Here is a 21,380-nt window from a genome sequence, read left to right as displayed (position 1 = left end):
CTTAATGTCTGCATTGTTCAAGGGTCAGTTGTACTTGGTGATGGATGGGATGTGGGAGGAGGGAAAGAAGGAGGAAGCCAAATATAACTTTGTCATATTTGCAGCCACAGTGTTCTTATTTTTGTTCCTGGAACATACCAATCAAGTTTTTGCCACAGGGCTGTGTACTTGGTTTCCCTTGTTTACCCCAGATTGTTACATGGCTGTCTCCTTCTCTGTATTCAGATCCCAACACAAAGTCAGCTCCTGAACAGCCCTTCCTACCCTTCACATAGCCAGGGGCAGCCAGCCTGCCAGCCTCCTCTAGGATGTTTCCGTGTTTTATTTTTTTCATCATTTATCATGATTATCTTATTCTATTTTATGCCATCCTGTCTATTTACTCAACTCCATTAATGTGCACATCTTGTCTGTCTTGGTTATCACTAAATCCTATTATTTGAGAAGAGTCTGGCAAACAGAAACCACTTGGTAAATAGGGTGTTTATCTCTTGCCATTTCTCCTCCCATTCTAAGTTCCAGCCTTAATGAACAAATTACAGTGCTCTAAATATGCTGCTTCCTCGGTGTAAAATTCCTTCCTCATCCTTTCTTCTATTTGCTAACTCCACATGGCCCCTCAGGACTTTGATCTTATGACATTGCATTACCTCGTCTGTTTTCCAGCTGGAGAGAAGCAGGTAGAGAATATGATGTATTCCAAACCCCTGGCCAAGATAGCTAGGTAGATAACAGGCACTTGATAAATGTGTATATAATGATCATCTGGAAGCTTCTTAGAAAGGCAGATTCTGGGGGCGCCTGGGTGGCACAGTCGTTAAGCGTCTGCCTTCAGCTCAGCGCGTGATCCCAGCATTCCGCGTGATCCCAGCATTCCAGGATCGAGCCGCACATCAGGCTCTTCCGCTGGGAGCCTGCTTCTTCCTCTCCCACTCCCCCTGCCTGTGTTTCCTCTCTCGCTGGCTGTCTCTGTCAAATAAATAAATAAAATCTTAAAAAAAAAAAAAGAAAAAAAAGAAAGAAAGGCAGATTCCTAGCCTGCACCTTGGATGGACTGAATGACAATCTCTATTTAGCAAGGTCTCTAGGTGATTCATTTTCACATTAAAATTTGAGGAGCACTGCTTTAGTGATGATAATACGCAGCCTACATTTAACTAGGAGGCCTTGTAGTGATCCACAAAGCCAGGTATTGTGAAGAAAAGGGCACAGCACTGGGAGCCCCACAGACCGGGCTGGGTTTTTGTTTTGTTTTGTTGTTGTTTTTTTTTTAGTTACCTCACTTAAGTGGTTGTTGTGAAATAGTAAGTTTGAAAGGCGGGGTATATGTTCGATGCTTAATAAATCATAGTATCTCTCTCCCCTGGAAGATCCCAAGACTGGTAGCTGGGATTGATATTGTCACCAATTCATTAAATCATGGCACCTAGAGTTAGAAGGAGCCTTTACATATGTACCATCTATTTTAGCAAACTTGTGTTATAGTTACAGAAACTAAGGCTCACAGCTAGACTGCAGGTGAAGTTTTCCGAGTTTAGTGCTCTGCCATACAGCTCCCTCATTTGTAAAATTAGGAAAATAATACCCTCTTCTATCTGTCTCATAGGTTGCATCTAACCTTTTGTGAGTTTTTAAGAGCTCTTTAAAAGTACGAAGTATAATTATTGTTTTTTAATTCTAGATCGTATTATACACGTTGGGATTTGTAAGATTTTCCTTCCATCAAGCAAATTAGAGATTAATATGTATTAAATTCTTTCTAAGTTTACACTTTTGAGAAAGGATAAAGTTCGGAGGAATGGCTACTATTGTAACTGATAGTTACAATACTCAGTCTATCATTAAAGCATTTAAATCTCTTTATAACACAATATCTAAGCCTCAGAGGATGCTTACTTTAATCAAAATAAAACTCCAAAAGAAAAAAAAAGCGGTTTTATGTGATAATCAGTTTAAGATTTTTACTTGGGGGGGTCAAAAGGAATGCATAGGGACCTCTCCTCTTTGTAATGACTTCAGTGCTAGAGTAAATAAGGCAATAGTGTTACAGGATTTCCTTTCCTTTGGTGCCCGAGGTTCTTGGTCATCACTTAGGAAGAATGAAGAGGTAGACCAGACTGAGTAGTGGGCAGCAAAGCAAAGTTTATTGAGTGATTGTAAAGTGATAATACAGAGCTCTGGAAGAGGGAGGGGATCGGAAAGGGTTGCCATCAGCTTTCTAAGTCTAGGGGTTTTATGGGCCTGTTGGAGGGCTGTTTTAATCTGATTAACCCTCCCTACGCCTGCCATCCAACTAGGTTTTTGTCGTCTATCGTTCATGTGGGAAAGGGTGGAGGGCTCCTACCTGGGGTGTAAAATCCTTTTAAGGGTGGTTTCCTCTTAGGGTGGGGGGAGGGCAGCTTGTTCCTGCCCAACTTTCTTCCACCTATCCTTCATCAATAGATTCATGAGAAAAGGAAACTTGAGTGGATATTACTAGATCTGTTTTCAGTGACAATGAGATCATTGAAACAAGTAAGAAAAAAATACCCCACCACCCCCCTCCAGGAGTTTACATATAAATCCTAGGTTGGCCCTTTACTTCAGGGCTTCTATTCCAAATGCTTCATTCCTTTCTCTGATCGTGGTCCTTTCCATTGATCCTCTTCCTTGAAAGGAAGGGAAGGTTTCCCTAGGCTCAAGGTAGGGGGCTGGTTTATTTTGGCATGGGGCTGGACGTTGGGCCAGGGAGAAGGGGTCAACAACAACTCCTAGCCCACTTAACTGGAAGAGTCAGGAGGCCTGGGCATTTGCTCTGCCACTGACCTTGAGTGAGTCATGTGACACCCAGGCTTCCTGTCCCACAAATAGGAGGTTGCACTAAATAGCTTCTAGTGGTAAAAATCTGATCCTATAGGTGGTCCTAGCACTAACATCTCTAAACACAGAGGTAAAGGAAAATAGGAAGCGAAAAGAAGAGAGGAAATGGGAAGTGAGATGTAAGAGACTGGTAATACAAAAAAAGTTCTAGGTGCGGCTTAATGTGGATGCCAAGAAGTTGCCATCCCTGGGGTAAAAATGGATTGGTGGGGATGGAGATGACAAGGCTTTATTTCTATTCACGTTTAGAATTTTAATCTCAACCATCACTTTGCCGTCAGAGTGCACACCTAATGCAGCCGAACTGCATGGCGGCGTGTCCTGTTCTCAATGATCTTGACTTAAGCCCGTCGTTGCATAGTACCCTTTGGTTACAGAAAACCTCCAACCAGATAAAGCAAGGTGGCCTCTATATTTTGTTCCCCTGTTAGGCTTCGTAGCGTTTTAGAAGGACAAGCAAGCCTGCAAGAGTAAACGGGGAGGGCAAAAAAACAGGATGAGTTATCTGGCAGGACTGGATGAGGGAGGCGGTCCAGGAAGCGCGCGGGGCGGTCCTGGGCGCCCCGGACGCGGCGCGGGACGGGCTGGGTCCGCGCACAGACTGCGTTTCTCAGGCTCCGCCGCCCCGCCTGGCCCCGCCCCCTCCACCGCTGGGGCCCCGCCCCCTCCACCCCACCCCAGCCTGCGCGGCGCCGCTCCGATCGGCGCCGCTCGGCTCGGCGCCCGCCCGACTTCCCAGCGGCCCCGTGCGGCCCGGGCATGCCCAGTGAGGGCGCAGCGGCCCCGGCCCTGGGAGCGCCCGGGCGGCAGCTGGCGGCCGGGCGCGGAGGGTCCAAGAGGAGCCGAGTGGGCCCGCTTTGGGCGAGGGGCCGGGTGGGCCGGAGCCGCGGCGGCGGAGCGGCTGGTAGGTGCAGGCTGGCTGAGCCGGAGCCGGCGCGCGGCTGGGGCCCTGCGAGGCAGGGGCGGTGAGGGCGTGCGAGGGCAGGGAGGGCCCGAGCGCGGGGGTGCGTGGTTCCGGGCTTCGGGAGGGGACCCTTGGCAGGAGGGTTCTGGCCGGAGGCAGCCCAGGCCGGGGCGCGGGACGCAGCCCGCAGCCCCGCGCGAGACGCTGCCCCAGGTGTGGCGCGTCTATGTTTAGCTCTGCGTGTGACGGGAGGTGAGCGTGCTCCGCACCTCGTGCACGGCTGGGTTGCGGGTGGAGACTATGTTTCCGGTCGAAATTGGCAAGGAGCTACCACGGAGACGGGTCCGAGCTGACCCGAGGCAGTCCGTGGAGCCCTGGAGAGAAGCGAGGATGCTCACCCTTTCTGCACCTGGTGTGGGCTGGAACAGCTTCCTGCTTTCCGGACTTGGGTTTGGTGGCTTAGAAATGAAAGGACAGGATTGTGCCTCAGAAGATGCTAAACAAGTTTTAATGACTACTAGGGACCTAAGGGCCATCTGTATTTCCTGGTTCAAAAGAAGTTGTCCGTGGGATGCTCGCGTTAAACTCATTGCAAAGCTTGAGTAAAAAAGGTCCCGACTGAGAGTTCGAACACCAGGGTTCTGAAGTTCGCAGTAGCCTTTCATTTGCTGTGATCTTGGGCAAGCATTTAACTTCGGAGACTTAGTTCCTCCATCTGTAAAGTGATGAGAACCAGATGCATCTTATTTCCTTCCAGCTCAATTGTAAAGTTCCCCCTGTGTGGTCTCAAATTGTGGCAAGTTCTATTTTTCTCCATGCCTCAGCTTTTTGTCAAACCGGGCAATTCACCAAGTATCCGTGAAGAAAGGCTCCTAGGGTCTCTGTATAGAATTGAAGTGACTTGTCCTTCGATGGCAGCTGTTGGTCAGTAGGTAACCTGCCCTTCGTACGTGCGGAAGCCAGGTGTTAATGGCCACGGTTCAGATAACACAGCTGTTCTGCTGGACTAGGGCTGCCGTCCTTTGAGAAATCCAGACTAAGTGACTGGTTTCCTTAAACTCCAAGCTAGCGTAGTCTTTAGTGGAACTGTGTTTATACAGAAGTTACTATTTTTCTGTTCTTAACACCTTCTATTCAAAAGACCTATGAAGAATTTTAATATCCTTAATTTACAGAGGAGGAAGTAGCTGGCTAAGAGTGAATCCACGACAGTCTTTAGAAGATGGGATTGTGTATGGAATAGTTCCTGTTCACCTGACAGTGAGTTACCCTGTCACCCTGAGGTGTTTTTAAGTGGGAGTATTCACAGAAGTTTCTGAACCCAAGAGACTTCTTTATCTGAAGTAATAGGATTTGACCTTAGGAGCAGATGGTACAGAGGGTGTTGTGCAAGTTGCCTTCCTCCTGCTGTATTCCCCGCTCTTCTGGTTCTGGGTGGCAGTAATCCAGTTGGGGCAGGGTACAGTTTGAAGTGGTTATATGTGTGAAGGAGAATGTGCTTATGTTTTGAAATTGGAGTTTTATACGAGATGCTGGTGAAACTCTGTCATAAATTTTTGGAGCTGGGGTCCTCATTCACCTGAGAAATATCTAAAATGAGAAAGCTGTAGTGTTTTAAGGAATGTTTATACACAGACTTTTTTGACCTAGTTTATAATCACTGTTTCTTGGATGCTTATTAAAATTGGGTGTGTGTATGTGTGTATGTATATATATATTTAAAGTTGGAAAACGGGGAGGCTTATTTGGTGGTCTAGGTGGGCGATTTCACATTGTACTTTAACTTACTTGTGTGCCCGAGAAACCTGCGTGTGAAGTGCATATTTAATAATTTTTGCCAGAACTTTCATCTTGCTCTTGTATTTTCATTCAAGTGTTTGAGGGTCTACATCAAGTATTACTACCGCTTTTAAGAGGATACTGAAATGTAATTATCACTCATTTCCAAATCCTCAAGTATTTGGGATGTGTAGGAGGGATAGTTAGGGACTTCGAGGCCCAGAGAGGAGACTCCTGGTCCAAGAGCACATTTACCCCCATGTAAAAGTGAAAGGGTGGGGGAAGTGACTTAAAAATTGTATTGCTTTCAGGTTTCCGCAGTTACAGACAGGTATACCTTCACTTAGTTCCCTGTGTTAGTATCTATGGGAGTGCCCAAATCTGCTACACTCCCCAGTAAGTATGTGAAAAACATCCTCACATTGAATGTACGTGAAGTAACTTACCTGTAAGATACCTATTTGTTGCCCCCTTATGCTCCATCTGTTTCCAGGTCCTTCATGATGAAAGATTTTGAGACACTTCTCTCTCTGTGTAGTTGGTAGTTTGGGTGGTGAAGACATGGCTGACAGTGTCAAAACCTTTCTCCAGGACCTTGCCAGGGTGAGTACAGTGTTGTGTTATCTCTTGATCTTTTTGCTGCAGGAACTGACTAGGAAATCCTTCAGGTTTTGGGGGGAAGTTTTTGTTGTATTTATTGGGTCCTTCACCTGCAGGTTTTCATTCTCATCCACACTACTCAGGAGATTAAGTACTATCTTGCATCTTCCAGAAGCTTGGGAGAGCTATCTAGTGAGTGTCTCTAGTATTGGAACCTTGGTTAGTTTGACTCCAGAGCCTTTTTTTTTCAAAAAGCTTTCTATTTTGGAATAATTTTAGACTTACAGAAAAGTTGCAAAATAGTACAAAGAGTTGCTCTGTATCCTTCACCAGCATCAAGTTATTTTATGTAACTGTCGTCTGCTGGCCACACTTAAACAATGAACATTGATAGACTCCTATTACCTAAACTACTTTATTCCTATTTACTTTATAGAACCTACTTTCGCGCCATTCTACGTGGTACAGATGACGATGCTCTAGGGAAAAAAATGCCCGTAAACATCTGGTTAGGACTTAGTAACCCCAACGAACCAATAGCACAAAATTCCATCATAGTGGATGTCTGAGGTTTAATGCCCTGGTTGTGTAGCCCCTGTAGCTGTATTCCTGAGAGAAGGGAGAGGGAGCAGGGATCCTTCTTCAGTGGGAATGCTTACAAGTTTTTACCTTGGAGTAAAAAAGGGGGAATTGAAGGAGTATCTTAGAAGGGTCAAAGAGACTTCATGCAATGAGATCTATTTTTTTTTAAAGATATTATTTATTTTTATATATTTATTTGAGAGAGAGGGAGCATGAGCAGAAGAAACAGACTCACCGCCTAGCAGGGAGCCTGATGCGGGGCTCGATCCCTGGACCCTGGGATCATGACCTGAGCCAAAGGCAGACACTTAACCAACTGAGCCGCCCAGGTGCCCTGAGATCTACTTTTAACACCTTTACCTCATCTTGCCATTCTTGTACTATAAAATTTCAACCCTGGATCAGTTCTGCAATGCACTGTTAATGTTTGTCTGCTCCATTTAGACTGTAAGCATCTCAGAGGTGGGGATCCAGTCGTCGTCCTAGCGCATGCAAGGCCCTCAGCCATAACTTTAGTACCTTAAATATTTAAACAATTTGTGGAAGATTTAGAAGTTAAAAGCAAAACAAGTCTCTGCTTGCAGATAAAAAGATCAGGTACACACTGTGCCAATTTATGCCGTCAGTAGTAGTACATAACCCATTCCCATTTTTCTGTATCCTGGCAGTTATCTCCAACATTTGTTGTAGCTAATAACAGTAGGTAAAAATGCCATTCTTGAGTCCAGATAGGCCTTTGCTTCCAGAATGTCTTTTTTCCACCTATTCTTTGTGAGGTTGAATATCCCAGTGCTACCAGTCTACTTTGGACATAAATCTGTTGTGGAACATACTTTAAACTATTTTTATTGTTTTTTTGGTTGTATACTTTTCCTGTAGGTTACACGTTTCTTGAGCATTTTCATGTGACCAATGTCTAGCTCATTGAGGATGCTTAATATGTGGGTGGATGGATGGATGAATGAATGTTGTTTTCGGAACTGGATGATAGGCAATTCTGGGGTTTGCAGCACTAACTTTTCCGTTATCGGAGCTCTTTCAATATGGTGGGCAAGTGCTTCTGTCACTGTCAATTTATAGACTTAACAACCCTCTCCCCCTTCATACGCTCTTAAAGGACATTCTTTCCTCCATCTGTACTACCATGTTGTTTCTGTCTTATGTGGCATGCTCTCATCCTCCAGCTATTCCCATCTTAGAGTAGTGATTTCTTTGTCTTTCCCCAGCTGTGGTCCAGCCCCTGGTCCTTTCTAGAGACCAGTGTTTAATTTGTTCTCGTATCCCTGGAGTTTAGTACAGGGTATAAGGCATACTAGAGGTATTTGATTAAGATTAATAAAGAGAACAGAGGAGGGCAATAACCGGATTTTTGTAGTCTTTTAAGTGTGGAGGGATTAGAAAACCACTGTTTTGCAACCATGTGATTCAAGCTTGGTTTGAGCAAGAATTGTCAGTGGGTACTAAATCTCAGAGAGAGAAACTTAATGAGCAGGATATTTGCTTGGTCTCAGCAGCGTTGACCACCGATGGCTTACTAGTTGCAAGAAGAGAAATTTGCAACCATACAGTGGAGACACTGGACAGCACCTTGACTGAGTATGTAAAATAACATCGCCAGCAAGGGCAGGCAGATGTCTTTCTCTGCCGCTAGTATCTAGAAGGGCACACCAGCCTTACTGTGATACTCCTGCCCAAAGTGGGGTAGTCTGGGTCTCATGGTAAGAAAACCTAAATTGAGGGAACCATGAAATAACTAGCCTCTGTACTTCAAGAAGAAAGACAGGCTGAGAAGCTGTTTCTAATAAAGGAGCTTAAGGAGCTAGGACAGGTAAATGTAGCATGTGACTCCGAACTGATTTCTGACACGTGCAGGGTAAACATGCTATAGAGGGTGTTGTTTGGACAAATGGAGAAACTGGAATATGGCCTGAGGATTAAAGTATTTCAGTATTAAGTTTCTGGAATCAATAACTTGTGGTTATAGAAAAGAATACCATTCTCAGGAATACACATTCTGGGGGCGCCTGGGTGGCTCAGTTGGTTAAGCATCTGCCTTTGGCTAAAGTCCTGATCCCAGGGTCCTGGGATGGAGCCCTGTGTCGGGCTCCCTACTCAGCGGGTGGCCTGCTTCTCCTTCTGCCATGCCCCCTGCTTGTGATTTTCCTTTCTCTCTGTCAAATAAATAAAATCTTTAAAAAAAAAAAAAGAAGAATACACATTCTGGTATGGGGGGAAATGTGTGTGTATATATATTGTGTAAATAATAAATTAATTTACCATATTTATTATTGGTAAATCTGAGAAAGGATATTTGCAAGTTCTAGTTTTAGAACTGCTGTAAATTTTGAATTATATCAAACTATCAAGGCTCCCTTAAGCCATGTGGCAAAATAAGTTCAGTGGTTTCCACTGTTACTTCACTTTACTGTATGTAACTTGGGAAAGTCTTCTGTCATCCACAATCCTTCCTCTTTAAAATGATACCCTTGTCTATAGGGAATCAAAGACTCCATCTGGGGAATTTGTACCATCTCAAAGCTAGATGCTCGGATTCAGCAAAAGAGAGAGGAGCAGCGCCGAAGAAGGGCAGGCAGTGTGCTGGCGCAGAGGAGAGCCCAGAGTACAGAAAGGAGGCAAGAGAGGTAAGGAGTGGGGGCTGATGTCGGAAAATGTCTGAGGGGATGGGCTTCAGGAAGCGACTGGTCCTTAGGATAGAATTAAGATTCTGTATAGTCACTTGGAGCTTCAGGACCCCGTTATGTGAGTTTTGTATTTTAGCCTTTTCTCATTGACCCTAGGAGAACATTGGGAGAATAACAGGTGCTAGAAAACTAACAGTAACCAACGAAAGGTCTAAGGTGAGGAGTGACTGAATAATGATATGGAAATAGCCTGTGTACCTTACGAGCTAAATACATGTGGTCTTTTCCAGTGAGCCACGTATCGTTAGTAGAATATTCCAGTGCTGCGCTTGGAATGGTGGAGTATTCTGGGTAAGTTCTTTTTCCTCAAATGCCAGGTGCCTTGTCCTCAGGTTGTTGCTATTGTTAATAGTTCTTGACTCCTGTCTTGAAACTGAAATAGGTAACTTTCATGTGGTGATACATGCTTAAGACTATAACTGAGGAAGGAGTCTGCACCAGCGGTGATTTTATTCCCACACAGAGAACACTTGTATATAAATATCAGGGATAGCCCTAAATGTACACATTTATTTATTTATCTATCTATCTATCTATCTATCTATCTATTTATTTATTTATTTAATTTTTTGAGAGAGAGAACAAGCTGGGGCAGGGGGATGCCTCTCTGTGGAGAGGCAGAGGGAAAGGGCGAGAGAATCTCAAGCAGGCTCTACACGGGTCTCGATCCCGTGACCCTGAGATCATGACCTGAGCCAAAATCAAGAATCAGACACTTAACCGACTGAGCCACCCAGGCACTTCGACACTTTCATTTTTTTAAAAAGTGACTGTTTCACCAATTTTAATGTTAAGAGTTTCTCTTGACACTGGACATTTTGGCTAAGAGCAACTATGGGAGATCAGAAGGAAAAGGCAGAAGGACAAGGGCAAGGTTATCCTTGCATCTGGTCTTATCAATCTATTAGAATTGATTACTTTGAAAACCCATACCAGAAAAAGTTGCCTAGAGTTCATCGAGAGCTAACATAGACTTAAGGGAAATTTGAGTACTTTGAAGAACAGGTAGTTAAGTATTATTATTTTTTTTACTTGGAATTCAATGTAATTCAAGTTGTCTGGATCTAAACATTTCACAAATGTTTGTATATGTTTAATTAATAAAGTATTACTGCATATTTAGTATGTACCTGTATTTTGGTCTGAACACCATTTGCAGTGTTCATCTATGTCCCCAAGAGTCTGACTGTTGTCATAGGCAGTGTCAGGCTTGTACCTTAGCAGGGAGTACTGGGAGATAGAAATGGGTCTCAGTTTTGGTGCCTCTTCAGGCCTCCTTGAAAAGGCACCTCTATCTGGAAAATAAGACACTGAAACTAGCAACTCTTGTTCTAATGAGGAGCTTTTAATGTTTACTTTATTCCTTCTTTCCTTTAGTTAAGTCTCCTCTTGTTTTATCGAGTGTTTATTCCCGTACTACAGTCAGTGACAGCCCAAATTATTGGTAAGTATACGCATTGCTGCGTGCCATCTGCCTGCGATGGGGGTGGGAGGTACCTCCCTGTCTCCCTCAGTTTATTGACACTTGGGTGTACCAGGAGCTTTGGATGTTTTTAGCTCAAGCCTCTGTACAACCCTCTGAGCGGGTACTGTCACAGATAGCTTTTTTTATGGATGAGGAAATAGAAATTAGTTACTGAGGTTAAACCATTAGTAAGTGGCAGAGCTGGGATTGAATGCAACCCAGGTAGTTTCCTGCATAGTGTGTGCTGTTAGAGCACTGTGACATCTCCGTCACCACCAGGTAAGCAGCACAGATGGCTTCTCTGACTTAGAGCTGTGGCTAGCGATTGGTGTGTGTCCGAAGAAGAAAACTATCCGAAGTCGGTATGGGGATATGCTGGCAAGAAACAGAGGTGTGGGGGGTGGATGGGGGGTGGGGGAGAAGAATCACCAACTAGGGGTTCCATATTCGGTGTTTTTTATTTTTCATTTCTTCCGTTAGACTGACAACTCTTTTTCCCCCTTTTTAGGTGATCCATCACTACATGGAGATGTTTGGTCATGGCTGGAATTCTTCCTTACGTCCATCTTCAGTGCTCTTTGGGTGCTCCCTCTGTTTGTGCTTAGCAAAGTTGTAAACGCCATTTGGTTTCAAGTAGGTCCATGGCAGAATGGAGTCTGGGTCCTGCAGCACGATGGGTTGATGGGTGGCAGGTTTTAGCCTGTGGTTGGTGGCCATGCAGAGAATGATTTCATAGCCTTAACCTTTCTTGCTCATGCAGCCAGTGGGTGATCTTTGTGGGCTTGTAAAATGGAATTATTGTCTCAGGTCACAAAAGCATCTCATTGCCAGATGTCCAGGAACTTTTCTCACCTGGCAGATCTAATGGTAGATCAGTGGCCTTAGCTTTGGGGATGGATGGTGAAACCATCTCATTCATGGTTTGGTGAGCTCCTTTCTCTGTTACAGGATATAGCTGACCTGGCATTTGAGGTATCAGGGAGGAAGCCTCACCCATTCCCTAGTGTCAGCAAAATAATTGCTGATATGCTCTTCAACCTTTTGCTGCAAGCTCTTTTCCTCATCCAGGTGAGACTGGCCTTCTGGGTACATGGGCAGGTTTTGAAAAAAGGTTCACTAGAGGGAGCTTCACAAAGCTAGGGTATTGCATTTATACTGGGGCAGATAAGCTTTATGGGAGGTAATGATTTTTTAATCATTTTTTCGCAGAAACAACTGGAAAATTAAAAAATCGTAAAGTAATAAGCAACATGAATTTACCTCCTCTTCCCTGCCTACGGGCATTCTCTACTCTCCTGCTAGTGAGAAACTTGAGGAGCGTTGATGAGGCTGTGTTATGCAGGCAGAGGGGGACGACTCAGAGTGGCGGGTAAAGAGCGTTAGGTCTCTGAAGCTTTGGGATTAAGATTTTCCATATTTGTTCTTTAGGGGATGTTCGTGAGTCTCTTTCCCATCCACCTTGTTGGTCAGCTGGTTAGTCTTCTGCATATGTCCCTTCTCTACTCACTGTACTGCTTTGAATATCGTTGGTTCAATAAAGGTAAGTCCATCTAAAGAAACTCAGATGTGGGAGGTCCAGTTTGGAAATGCTGCTAGGCAGACTTCTTAAACTGTTTAATACTTAGGCCCTTGGTAAACAGTCTTTGGAAGGAAGTAGCCTCTTTGGCAAGAGGGAATTTGCACTTGGCTTAAAGGGTTTAACCCATAACTTTGATGCTGGGGGATATGGCAATGTAGCATTACCTTCATGGTGCTTAATGTGATGTGGCCATACAGTGGCGTAAAGGAGCATGCGTTTTCCTGAATTTGAGGAATTGGTTTGATGTCAGTACTTTCATATTCTCCGGGGGATGTTTTTAAGACCTTGGCATATTCGTAAAGGTGTCTGTGGTTGGAAGAGGTTAATTGATTTCTAGAGAATGGCTGCCTTTTTATTTGATACCTTACTTTGTTTGAGACTAATCATGACAAAGGATGCTGATGTAATTCATAATTTCTAGCAGCTTTGAAATTGTGATTATCGAATTGAAAAACTTCACACAGAAGCATTATATCGTATTTGGACAATTCCCATTTATATGCTTTAACTGTTCCAAATGACAGATGTATACCTGAAAGTCAAACTTCAAGTAATTTGTCTACCATATTTAGTCATTTGACTAAAAGGAAGTAAGCGATCTAATTATTGTCTTGGCTGTCTTGTTTTAGGAATTGAAATGCACCAGCGGTTGTCAAACATAGAAAGGAATTGGCCTTACTACTTTGGATTTGGCTTGCCCTTGGCATTCCTCACAGCAATGCAGTCCTCATACATTATCAGGTAATTTGGCCAGAGGGACTTGATGGGGGCTAGTAAGAATACTCAGTGTAGGGAGCATTTTTTGTATACCTGGTTTTATGGTAGGCATTTTCCATCCTTATTTGGCCATCAGGAGGTCTGTAGACTTTTTCTTCTTGACAGATAGACATTGTCAGTTAGGATTAAAATATAGTCTGCATGATCCTAAATGCCGCATTCTTTTGTGTTGCCTCCTGGAGCAGTGTTTACCAGAGACAGTGCTTGGGAAAACAACAAAAAAAATCTTTTTGAAGAGTTGTTTGATAGATTAAGGTTTCATCAGGGGCGCCTGGGTAGCGCAGTCGTTAAAGCGTCTGCCTTCGGCTCAGGGCGTGATCCCGGCGTTCCGGGATCGAGTCCCACATCAGGCTCCTCTGCTGGGAGCCTGCTTCTCCCTCTCCCCCTCCCCCTGCTTGTGTTCCCTCTCTCGCTGGCTGTCTCTATCTCTGTCAAATAAATAAAATCTTAAAAAAAAAAAAAAAAGATTAAGGTTTCATCAAACCGTGATGTTAGCTCTGGAGGCAAGGGAACTCTGGGCTTCTAATCTATCCTCCAAAGTCACGGCTGTCATGAAGGTGACTGTTTCTCTTCTGTTCACAGTGGCTGCCTCTTCTCCATCCTCTTTCCTCTATTCATTATCAGCGCCAATGAAGCAAAGACCCCTGGCAAAGCATAGTAAGTACTACCCAGTATTAGCTAAAGTGTGGTGAGCTATCTGTCTGTTAAAGGATCAGGGCTATAACATCACTATTATAGGAATGGGACTTTAAAAAAAACACCATCTCTTACATTGTAGGAAAGCGTTAATGTACACTATGATGAGAGAAAAACACTTCTGGAATATATCCCCCAATTTTCCCCAGGCAGATATGCACATGTGTTTCAAAATGTGAGGCTATTATACATAGTTTTAAAATTTAACAATTCACTGAATATAAGGCACTGTAAACACTGTAGTGAAACCCATTTTTGTAAGAATGGCCAACTTTTTTGTAGTGGATCATGTGATCTGACTACATGAGTTTATTATAGTGATAGTGAAACAAAGTATTTATTTTTTAGTATTTTAGTTATTTGAGGAAGAGCATGAGCAGGGGCGGGGCGGGGGTTGGGGGAGACAGGGAGAAGCAGACCTCCCCACTGAGCAGGGAGCTCTGGGCTTGATCCTAGGACCCAGAGATTATGACCTGAACCAAAGGCAGACGCTTAACCAACTGAGCCACCCAGGTGCCCCAAAGCAAAGTATTTTAAAGTGAATCTTTAGCGGAGTGCCTGGGTGGTGCAGCCGGGTTAGTGTCTGACTTCTGATTTTGGTTCAGGTTATGATATCAGGGTCATGAGATCGGGCCCCACGTCGGGCTCGGTGCTGAGCGTGGAGCCTGCTTGAGATTCTCTCTCCCTTTTTCTCTGACCTTCCCCCGCCACTCGAGCACATGTTCGTTTGTGCATGCTCTCTCTAAAAACAATAAAATATCTTAAAAAATAAAATGAAGTGAATCGTTAGCAATAATAGTAGCACTCCTAAAGTTTTACCATTTAAAAAAAAAAGCTTAATCTTTGATCAATTTTGGTTAAGTCAGTGTGTGGATACATGTATTAGAAATTTCAGATCGGTTTCGGGTGTTTGCTTGCTCTTGCTACCCAGCAGTGCTCAGTGTAATGGCAATCTGTGGTGTAACTGGCTTTCTCTTGAAACTCTTGGAAACGAAGCACATGTAGTATATGGTATCTTCAGACATAGCTGGAGGTTTATAAACAGCCATAGAAAAGTACTTCTCCGATCAAAATTAACCTGAAATGTAACTTTATTTCCTCTGAGCCTTCATACTTCAAGTGGTGATTCCTTTGCACTCATAACAGCAGCTGGACCCAGCACCTTCTTTAGCTGTTAACCCATGTGTCTAATATCTGCATATAAGTTCCTTGATCAAATTTCAGTTGTCTTGTTTTCCTCTGTGTCATTTTAAGTTTAATGTAGTCAAGTAAGTTGTCAAATAATTAAAACATTAAGTTTGACCCACTGGGGATCTAACAAGTTGGGTCTCTTGCCTTCCAGCCTTTTCCAGCTGCGCCTCTTCTCCTTGGTGGTTTTCTTAAGCAACAGACTTTTCCACAAGACGGTCTACCTGCAGTCCACCCTGAGTAGCTCAATCTCTGCAGAGAAATTCCCTTCACCGCATCCGTCTCCCGCCAAACTGAAGGCTGCTGCAGGCCACTGAGTCGCCTGCCATCCAGAGGGGATGGGTGGGGTTGGAAGGAGGCTGTAGGGGCTCTTTTCCTTGTCCCCTCCTCTGCCAGGGAAGGCAGGACCCGCTCTGCCAAGGGCCCTCTGCGTATTCCCTTCTCTCTGAGGAATTGGGATTTTGTCTCTGGTGCACTTAAGGCAGAATCTTCTTGACACCAGTGTGTGGATTTTTAACACCGGTGAGTCTGAATGGACCACAGGTTTTTCTGTAGCTCTTTTCTAGCACTTGCCAGCCCCCGTGCCTGGACTGATTGGAATACTATTTTTGTCCCTGTGCCATTGACCCTCCCAGCTCCCCGTCCTGCCTTCTCCCACCCTCGGATGAATGGATTTTGTAATTCTAGCTGTTGTATTTTGTGGACCTGTTTTTTTTTTTGTTGTTGTTGTTGTTGTTGTTGTTTTTCTGTGAAGCACATATATTGGATGTGGGAGGTAAAGGAGTATCTCATTTGCTCCTGGTCACTCCCTTTATAGCCATCACTGTCTATTGTTTCTTGTAACTCAGGTTAGATTTTGGTCTCTCTTGCTCCACTGCAAAAAAACAAGCCTGAAGAGATGGGACAGGAGGAAAGACCTCATAGCCAGATCTGGGTTTTGAAGAGTGATTTTCTTTCTTCCCCTTGAAGGGGAAAAAGCTTTTTTCACTGGTACATTTAGAGTCCCCCAGCTAAAGGGAGGTACCAGTTCTGGACAGGTGCCACTGCAACACCGAATGCTCAGAGAACCTGAACTTGGAACTCTGAAGGTCTGAAGGGTACTGCTGGCCACTGCCGGGTCTGTCTGGTATTTCAAAGGAATATTGGGTGCTGCAAATAGGAACTGAAGGGGTAAACTTATTAAACCCATTAAGCCTGTGATTGGTTGGTATTTTCCTATCATTTTAAAGAGACTAAATATGGGGAAAGGGGCAGATGTCAAAACACTTGTCCAATTTTAAAATGTCACAATTAAACGTGAGCTGGTTTCCGACAAGCGTGTAATGTTTGAATTTTCAAAAATCATCACCTCACGAAACGTTAAAAAGGTTAAGTGGAACACGTGACTTTGCCTTGAACAATTTGGTTGTAGTTTTGAGAGATTAGTCCTGAAAAATGTTCCCTGAGGAAGTGTGGATTATGTGATTATAATCATATTTACATCTTATGATAGAATTGGGAATTGTTTTTTTTTAAAGTCCATTATGTATGTCTCCTGTGTATTCATGAAGGGCGAGAGATCCTTTCAGGTTTCAGTGTATTGAACATTTCATTAGGGAAGGGATTAGACATTTGGTTGAGAGAAACCTTCATTATTTACAAGACAGTAAGGATGTAAAAATCATTGCTGGGAGATGTACAAGCAAGTTCAAAGTACAGAAGGTTTTAAAATAGTGGGCATCTTGGAAGCGGGTGTTGTTAGCAGCTTGTGCACAAGAAATTGTAAAAGACATGAGATTTCGTCCCAATATTCCCCTCTGACCCCTCTGGTCATTCAACCAGGTTGCTGTGGGGTGGTTTGAAGAAGACCTCAGTATTTCAGCAGCCATTACCTTAAAGTGAACTTAAAGTTTTTACAACTGGCTTTGTTCTTTAAGGGCCCACATCTTAGCTGCCTGAAATTTGTGTTTGTACCAACTAAGCTGGTCTTAGTTTAGAAGGGTGAGGGGTTAAGTGGATGAAGGCACGTGATTCTTATCCAGCACTGTGCCTAGCTATAGAAAAATGCTCAAAGTTGGAAGTGAGGAATCTACAGAATTTTATTAATGTAATCGAAAGGCCAGGCCTGTACGATGATGAATTAGGCATATCTACAGTAAAAATCTGGCAACCATCTCAAATAAGATGTCCACAAAAGCTGTGTGAATTCCTCTTAAATTTTCACTAGGGCAGTGGTTAGGAAATCAGGATCAAAGGAACAGTAGGCTGTTTTTGCTAAGTTCAGAAAGGCAAGTTGAGGCAAACTGACTAACTGAAAGGAAGGGAGATCATACTGCTAAACATGAAAGGGCTTGAGTTTTAACCATGCAACCAGTAGGATCTTAGGCATCCTGTTCACAAAAGTTCTTGTCAGGGATAGGCATCAGCTTGAACAGGCGTATGGGATTCAAAACACTGCCCTTACGTCCCATCTAGAGCTCAGTTGCCCATGATAGCAACTTGAAAAATTGGAAAGTGGATACTTCAGACCTGAGTACGTTTGCTAAGTCTGTTGGAAACTTTTCAGTGGGCAGATTCATGTACTGACTTGTTAATTGCTCTGCACTTAGTAAGGAGCCAAGATAAAGTTGAAGAGGAATTGTGACAAACTGGAGCAAACCCAGAAGAGGGCAGCCCGTGGCTAGAGGTTTTTGAATCACCTTAAAAGGATAACAGCTGTGGGAATAAAAAGGCAACTATAGTTGTCTGTTCACCGTCTATTCATTTTCCATCCTCTTGTATTTTCTGATTATAGAAATAGTACATTCAGCTTCTGTACTCACGTATTTACATCCACCAAGACTGCTCTGGTAAAGGTTATCAGCTCAGTAGTACAATGGAATAGACCTTTCCCTCCTCCCCCATTAACATGACTTCAGGTCAGTGTAACATGCCTTTTGAACAATGACAGCCATGTATCAGTGAAGTATTTTGGATGGACCTAAAGCGAGTCCATAGAGCCCAGTCAAGGATTGAGTGGGGGAATGGATGGCTTCATCATGTAACATTTAAGTGCCTCCTCTGTTGGGCACTTTGCAAAGCACGGGGGATTCAAGGGCAAACCAGAAAGATGATTACTGTCCTCTTGGACCTAACAGCACAGTGAGGGAGAGTGACAAGTGATCAAACAAATTCAAAAAATTACACGTTCAAATAGCTACTACTTTCCATAGGTCTCAAAGCTAGATAAAACATTGAATTTCAGGGAATCTCAGTTGGGTGAGAGGTTAGGCTATACATTCAGCCTCCTATTCTTGTACTCATTCTCTGATTTCAAGTTGAAATATTTTGTAGTGCTTTCAGACCTATGGGGAAAATAATGACCATTTGATCATTGAGATAAATCTTAAATCATTTAGAAAAATAGTTCTCGATCAACATCAGAATCATCTCTGGAGCTTTCTCCAAATACACGTATCACCTGACCTGGAGGAAATTTAATTCCAGAACAAAAGGTAACTTTAAAAATTCTATTAACTATTCTCATAGAAATTTGAGAAACTATTGCATCCATAAAGTAAGAACAGATTGTTGTGAAAAGGGGGCAGAATAGGAAAGTTATTGGAACTTAAAGCAGTTGTGGAAGTAAAATGGCTTTTAAAAGTGATAGATGTGCACAGACATTTTTCCAAAGAAAACCTACAGATGGCCAAGAGACACATGGAAAGATGTTCAACATCACTCATAATCAGGGAAATGCAAATCAAAACTATAATGAGATACCTCACACCTGTCAGAATGGCTAAAATAAAAAACACAAGAAACAAGTGTTGGCGAGGATGTAGAGTAAAAGGAACGCTCATGCACTATTGGTGGGAATGCAAACCGGTGCAGCCACTGTGGAAAACAGCATGGAGTTTCCTCAAAAAATTAAAAACAGAACCACCCTATGATCCAGTAATAGCACTTCTGGGTATTTACCCCCAAAATACAAAAATACTATTTCAAAGGGATGCATGCACGCTTATGTTTATTGTAGCATTATTTACTTTATCCAAACTTTGGAAGCAGTCCAAGTGTTCTTCAATAGGTGAATGGGTAAAGAAGTGGTATATGTATATATATATATATATGGTGAAATATTATTCAGCCATAAAAAGAATGAAACCTTGCCATTTGCAATGACACGGATGGAGCTAGAGAATACAATGCTAAGTGAAATAAGGCAGAGAAAGACAAATATTATATGATCTCACTCATATGTGGAGTTTAAGAAACAAAACAAACGAGCATAGAAAAAAGACAAACCAAGAAACAAACTCTTAACTATAGAGAACAAATTGGTGGTTACCAGAGAGGAGGCGGATGGGGAGCTGGGAGGAAATAGGGGAAGGGGATTAAAGAATACACACCATGATAAAAAACAATGATAAAGTATAAAAAAGTGACAGGAGACTAAATTAGAGAATTGCAAGATAAAATTGAGGAAATTTCTCAGAACAGAGCAGAATGATCAAGACATGGAAAAAGTTAATCATGGAAATGTCCAGGAATCAGGAGGTCTGACATTCGTCTGAATAGCACCTTCAGAAATGAGAACAGGAACATGGAGACAGGAATAAAACCAAAGAAAATTTCCTGGACTTATGATGAAATTGGTATTTTCAGATAGAAAGGGCCTGCAGAGAGTAAAGATGAAAATGAGAGCAAAAATGAAAGGAGAACACAAGTACATGGGATAACTAAGGGAAAGTCATTTATCAGAAAAATAGGTTACTTACAAAGGACTGTGATTCACACGGGCATCAGACTTCTCAAGAACAACTCTAGATAACAGAAAGTAAAATTGTAACGCTTTAAAAGGGACACTTTTTTGTGTGGTCATGGGTATAGGCAATGTGTGCGTCCCTATTTTGTTCCCATAATTCTAGCAACGTTACAGAGGGCAAAACAAAGGCATTGTTTGCTTTCCATTCAGCTTTTCTGAAAAAGTTACTTGAAAAATCTACCAAAGGGAAAAATAAATCCAAGAAATAGATGACTAATTAAAACAAAAAGCATCCAACCAAACATGAAACAGTGAAATAAGTGCATTAAGAAGAAATCTTAGTAATGCAGCTTTGCGGCACACTTGGAAAGGTAGATTCTGGGGAGAGAATCTTCAAGAAGAAAATAAATACTGTTACTCTGGTGTGTCTCAGATAAGATGAAGGCATGTGTTTTTTTGATTAATGATGTAAAAGAGGTAAGTAGACACTTCAGGAAAGACCACGGGCTCCACAGGAATGACCTGACTCCTACAAAGCAAGCAAAAATAGCATTATTCTAAGCAATTGATGGAATAATAAAAATAGTGTTTCTGAAAGAACCAACTCTAAACTTCTGGTTCAATAAAGCAGGAGGGAGAAGGATTAACTCATATGCTGACTTCATGTATATTTTCTGGGTTTACAATAATTTTCGCCGTGACTTTGCTATCCCAACTTTGATTTAATTATAGATTAGACTTTCCCTATCAACTGGTAGTGAAGAATCAGCCTAAAAATCGGCTTCAAGGGGTGCCTGGGTGGCTCAGTCCGTTAGGCGTCTGTCTTCGGCTGGGGTCATGATCCCAGGGTCCTGAGATCCAGAGCCCGGAGACAGGTTCCGTGCTCAGTGGGGAGCCTGCTTCTCCCTCTCCTTCTGCAGCTCCCCTTGCTTGTGTGTTCTCCCTCTCTCTGTTTCTGTTAAATAAATAAAATCTTTTAAAAAATGAGCTTCAGTTTTAAACTTTGTTTTTTGGTAGTATATTTTGACTTTTGAAAAAGTTGATTTAGTTTTACTGCCCGGAAACTTAAGGATGCCCTTTAAGAAACATGTTCAATAATTAAAAAAAAAAATTAATGAAAACCCAAGATCTTATGTTCTTCATTTTTTTTTTTTTAAGATTTTATTTATTTGACACAGAGAGAGACAGCCAGCGAGAGAGGGAACACTGGCAGGGGGAGTGGGAGAGGAAGAAGCAGGCTCCCAGTGAGGAGCCTGATGTGGGGCTCGATCCCAGGACTCTGGGATCACGCCCTGAGCCGAAGGCAGACACTTAACGACTGAGCCACCCAGGCGCCCCCTTATGTTCTTCAAAAAGTATCTTTTTTTTTTTTTAACTTTAAAGGAATCTAATTTTAGTTCCTTTTTCTTTTTTGACAGAACCCGCCCCCCCCCCCACCCTAATTCTTGTTTTGAAGAAGCATTTACTTGAAGTTCTTCAAGTAATTCCTTCAGGTTCCGCTATAGTTTCTTTGCGTTAATAAA

At 42.9% G+C, this 21,380-nt stretch overlaps 1 protein-coding gene across 4 annotated transcripts; it reads left to right on the top strand.

Moving 5' to 3' along the window:
* The first annotated feature begins 3,586 nt into the window (after window positions 1-3,586).
* EI24 (EI24 autophagy associated transmembrane protein) lies at window positions 3,587-16,446 on the top strand. Of its 4 annotated transcripts, XM_045798070.2 has the most exons (13): window positions 3,587-3,763; window positions 4,939-5,023; window positions 5,854-5,938; window positions 6,036-6,145; window positions 9,221-9,366; window positions 9,657-9,717; window positions 10,804-10,870; window positions 11,400-11,524; window positions 11,840-11,959; window positions 12,320-12,431; window positions 13,100-13,211; window positions 13,830-13,904; window positions 15,286-16,446. In XM_045798070.2, exons 4-13 carry the CDS (start codon window positions 6,104-6,106, stop codon window positions 15,446-15,448), a joined length of 1,023 nt encoding a protein of 340 aa, XP_045654026.1. In that variant the 5' UTR covers window positions 3,587-3,763; window positions 4,939-5,023; window positions 5,854-5,938; window positions 6,036-6,103; the 3' UTR covers window positions 15,449-16,446. The 4 variants fall into 4 exon arrangements, with proteins under 4 accessions (XP_045654026.1, XP_087724433.1, XP_045654027.1 ...); XM_087868307.1 differs by lacking the exon at window positions 5,854-5,938 and having other exon boundaries at window positions 6,081-6,145; XM_045798069.2 differs by lacking the exon at window positions 5,854-5,938 and having other exon boundaries at window positions 3,588-3,763.
* Window positions 16,447-21,380: the final 4,934 nt, after the last annotated feature.

Source organism: Ursus americanus, chromosome 16 (assembly GCF_024610735.1).
Source record: "Ursus americanus isolate L20-20 chromosome 16, mUrsAme1.1.p, whole genome shotgun sequence".
NCBI lineage: Eukaryota > Metazoa > Chordata > Mammalia > Carnivora > Ursidae > Ursus > Ursus americanus.
The sequence above is the reverse complement of the archived record's forward strand: the minus strand, read 5'-3'. Positions and strand labels throughout refer to the sequence as shown.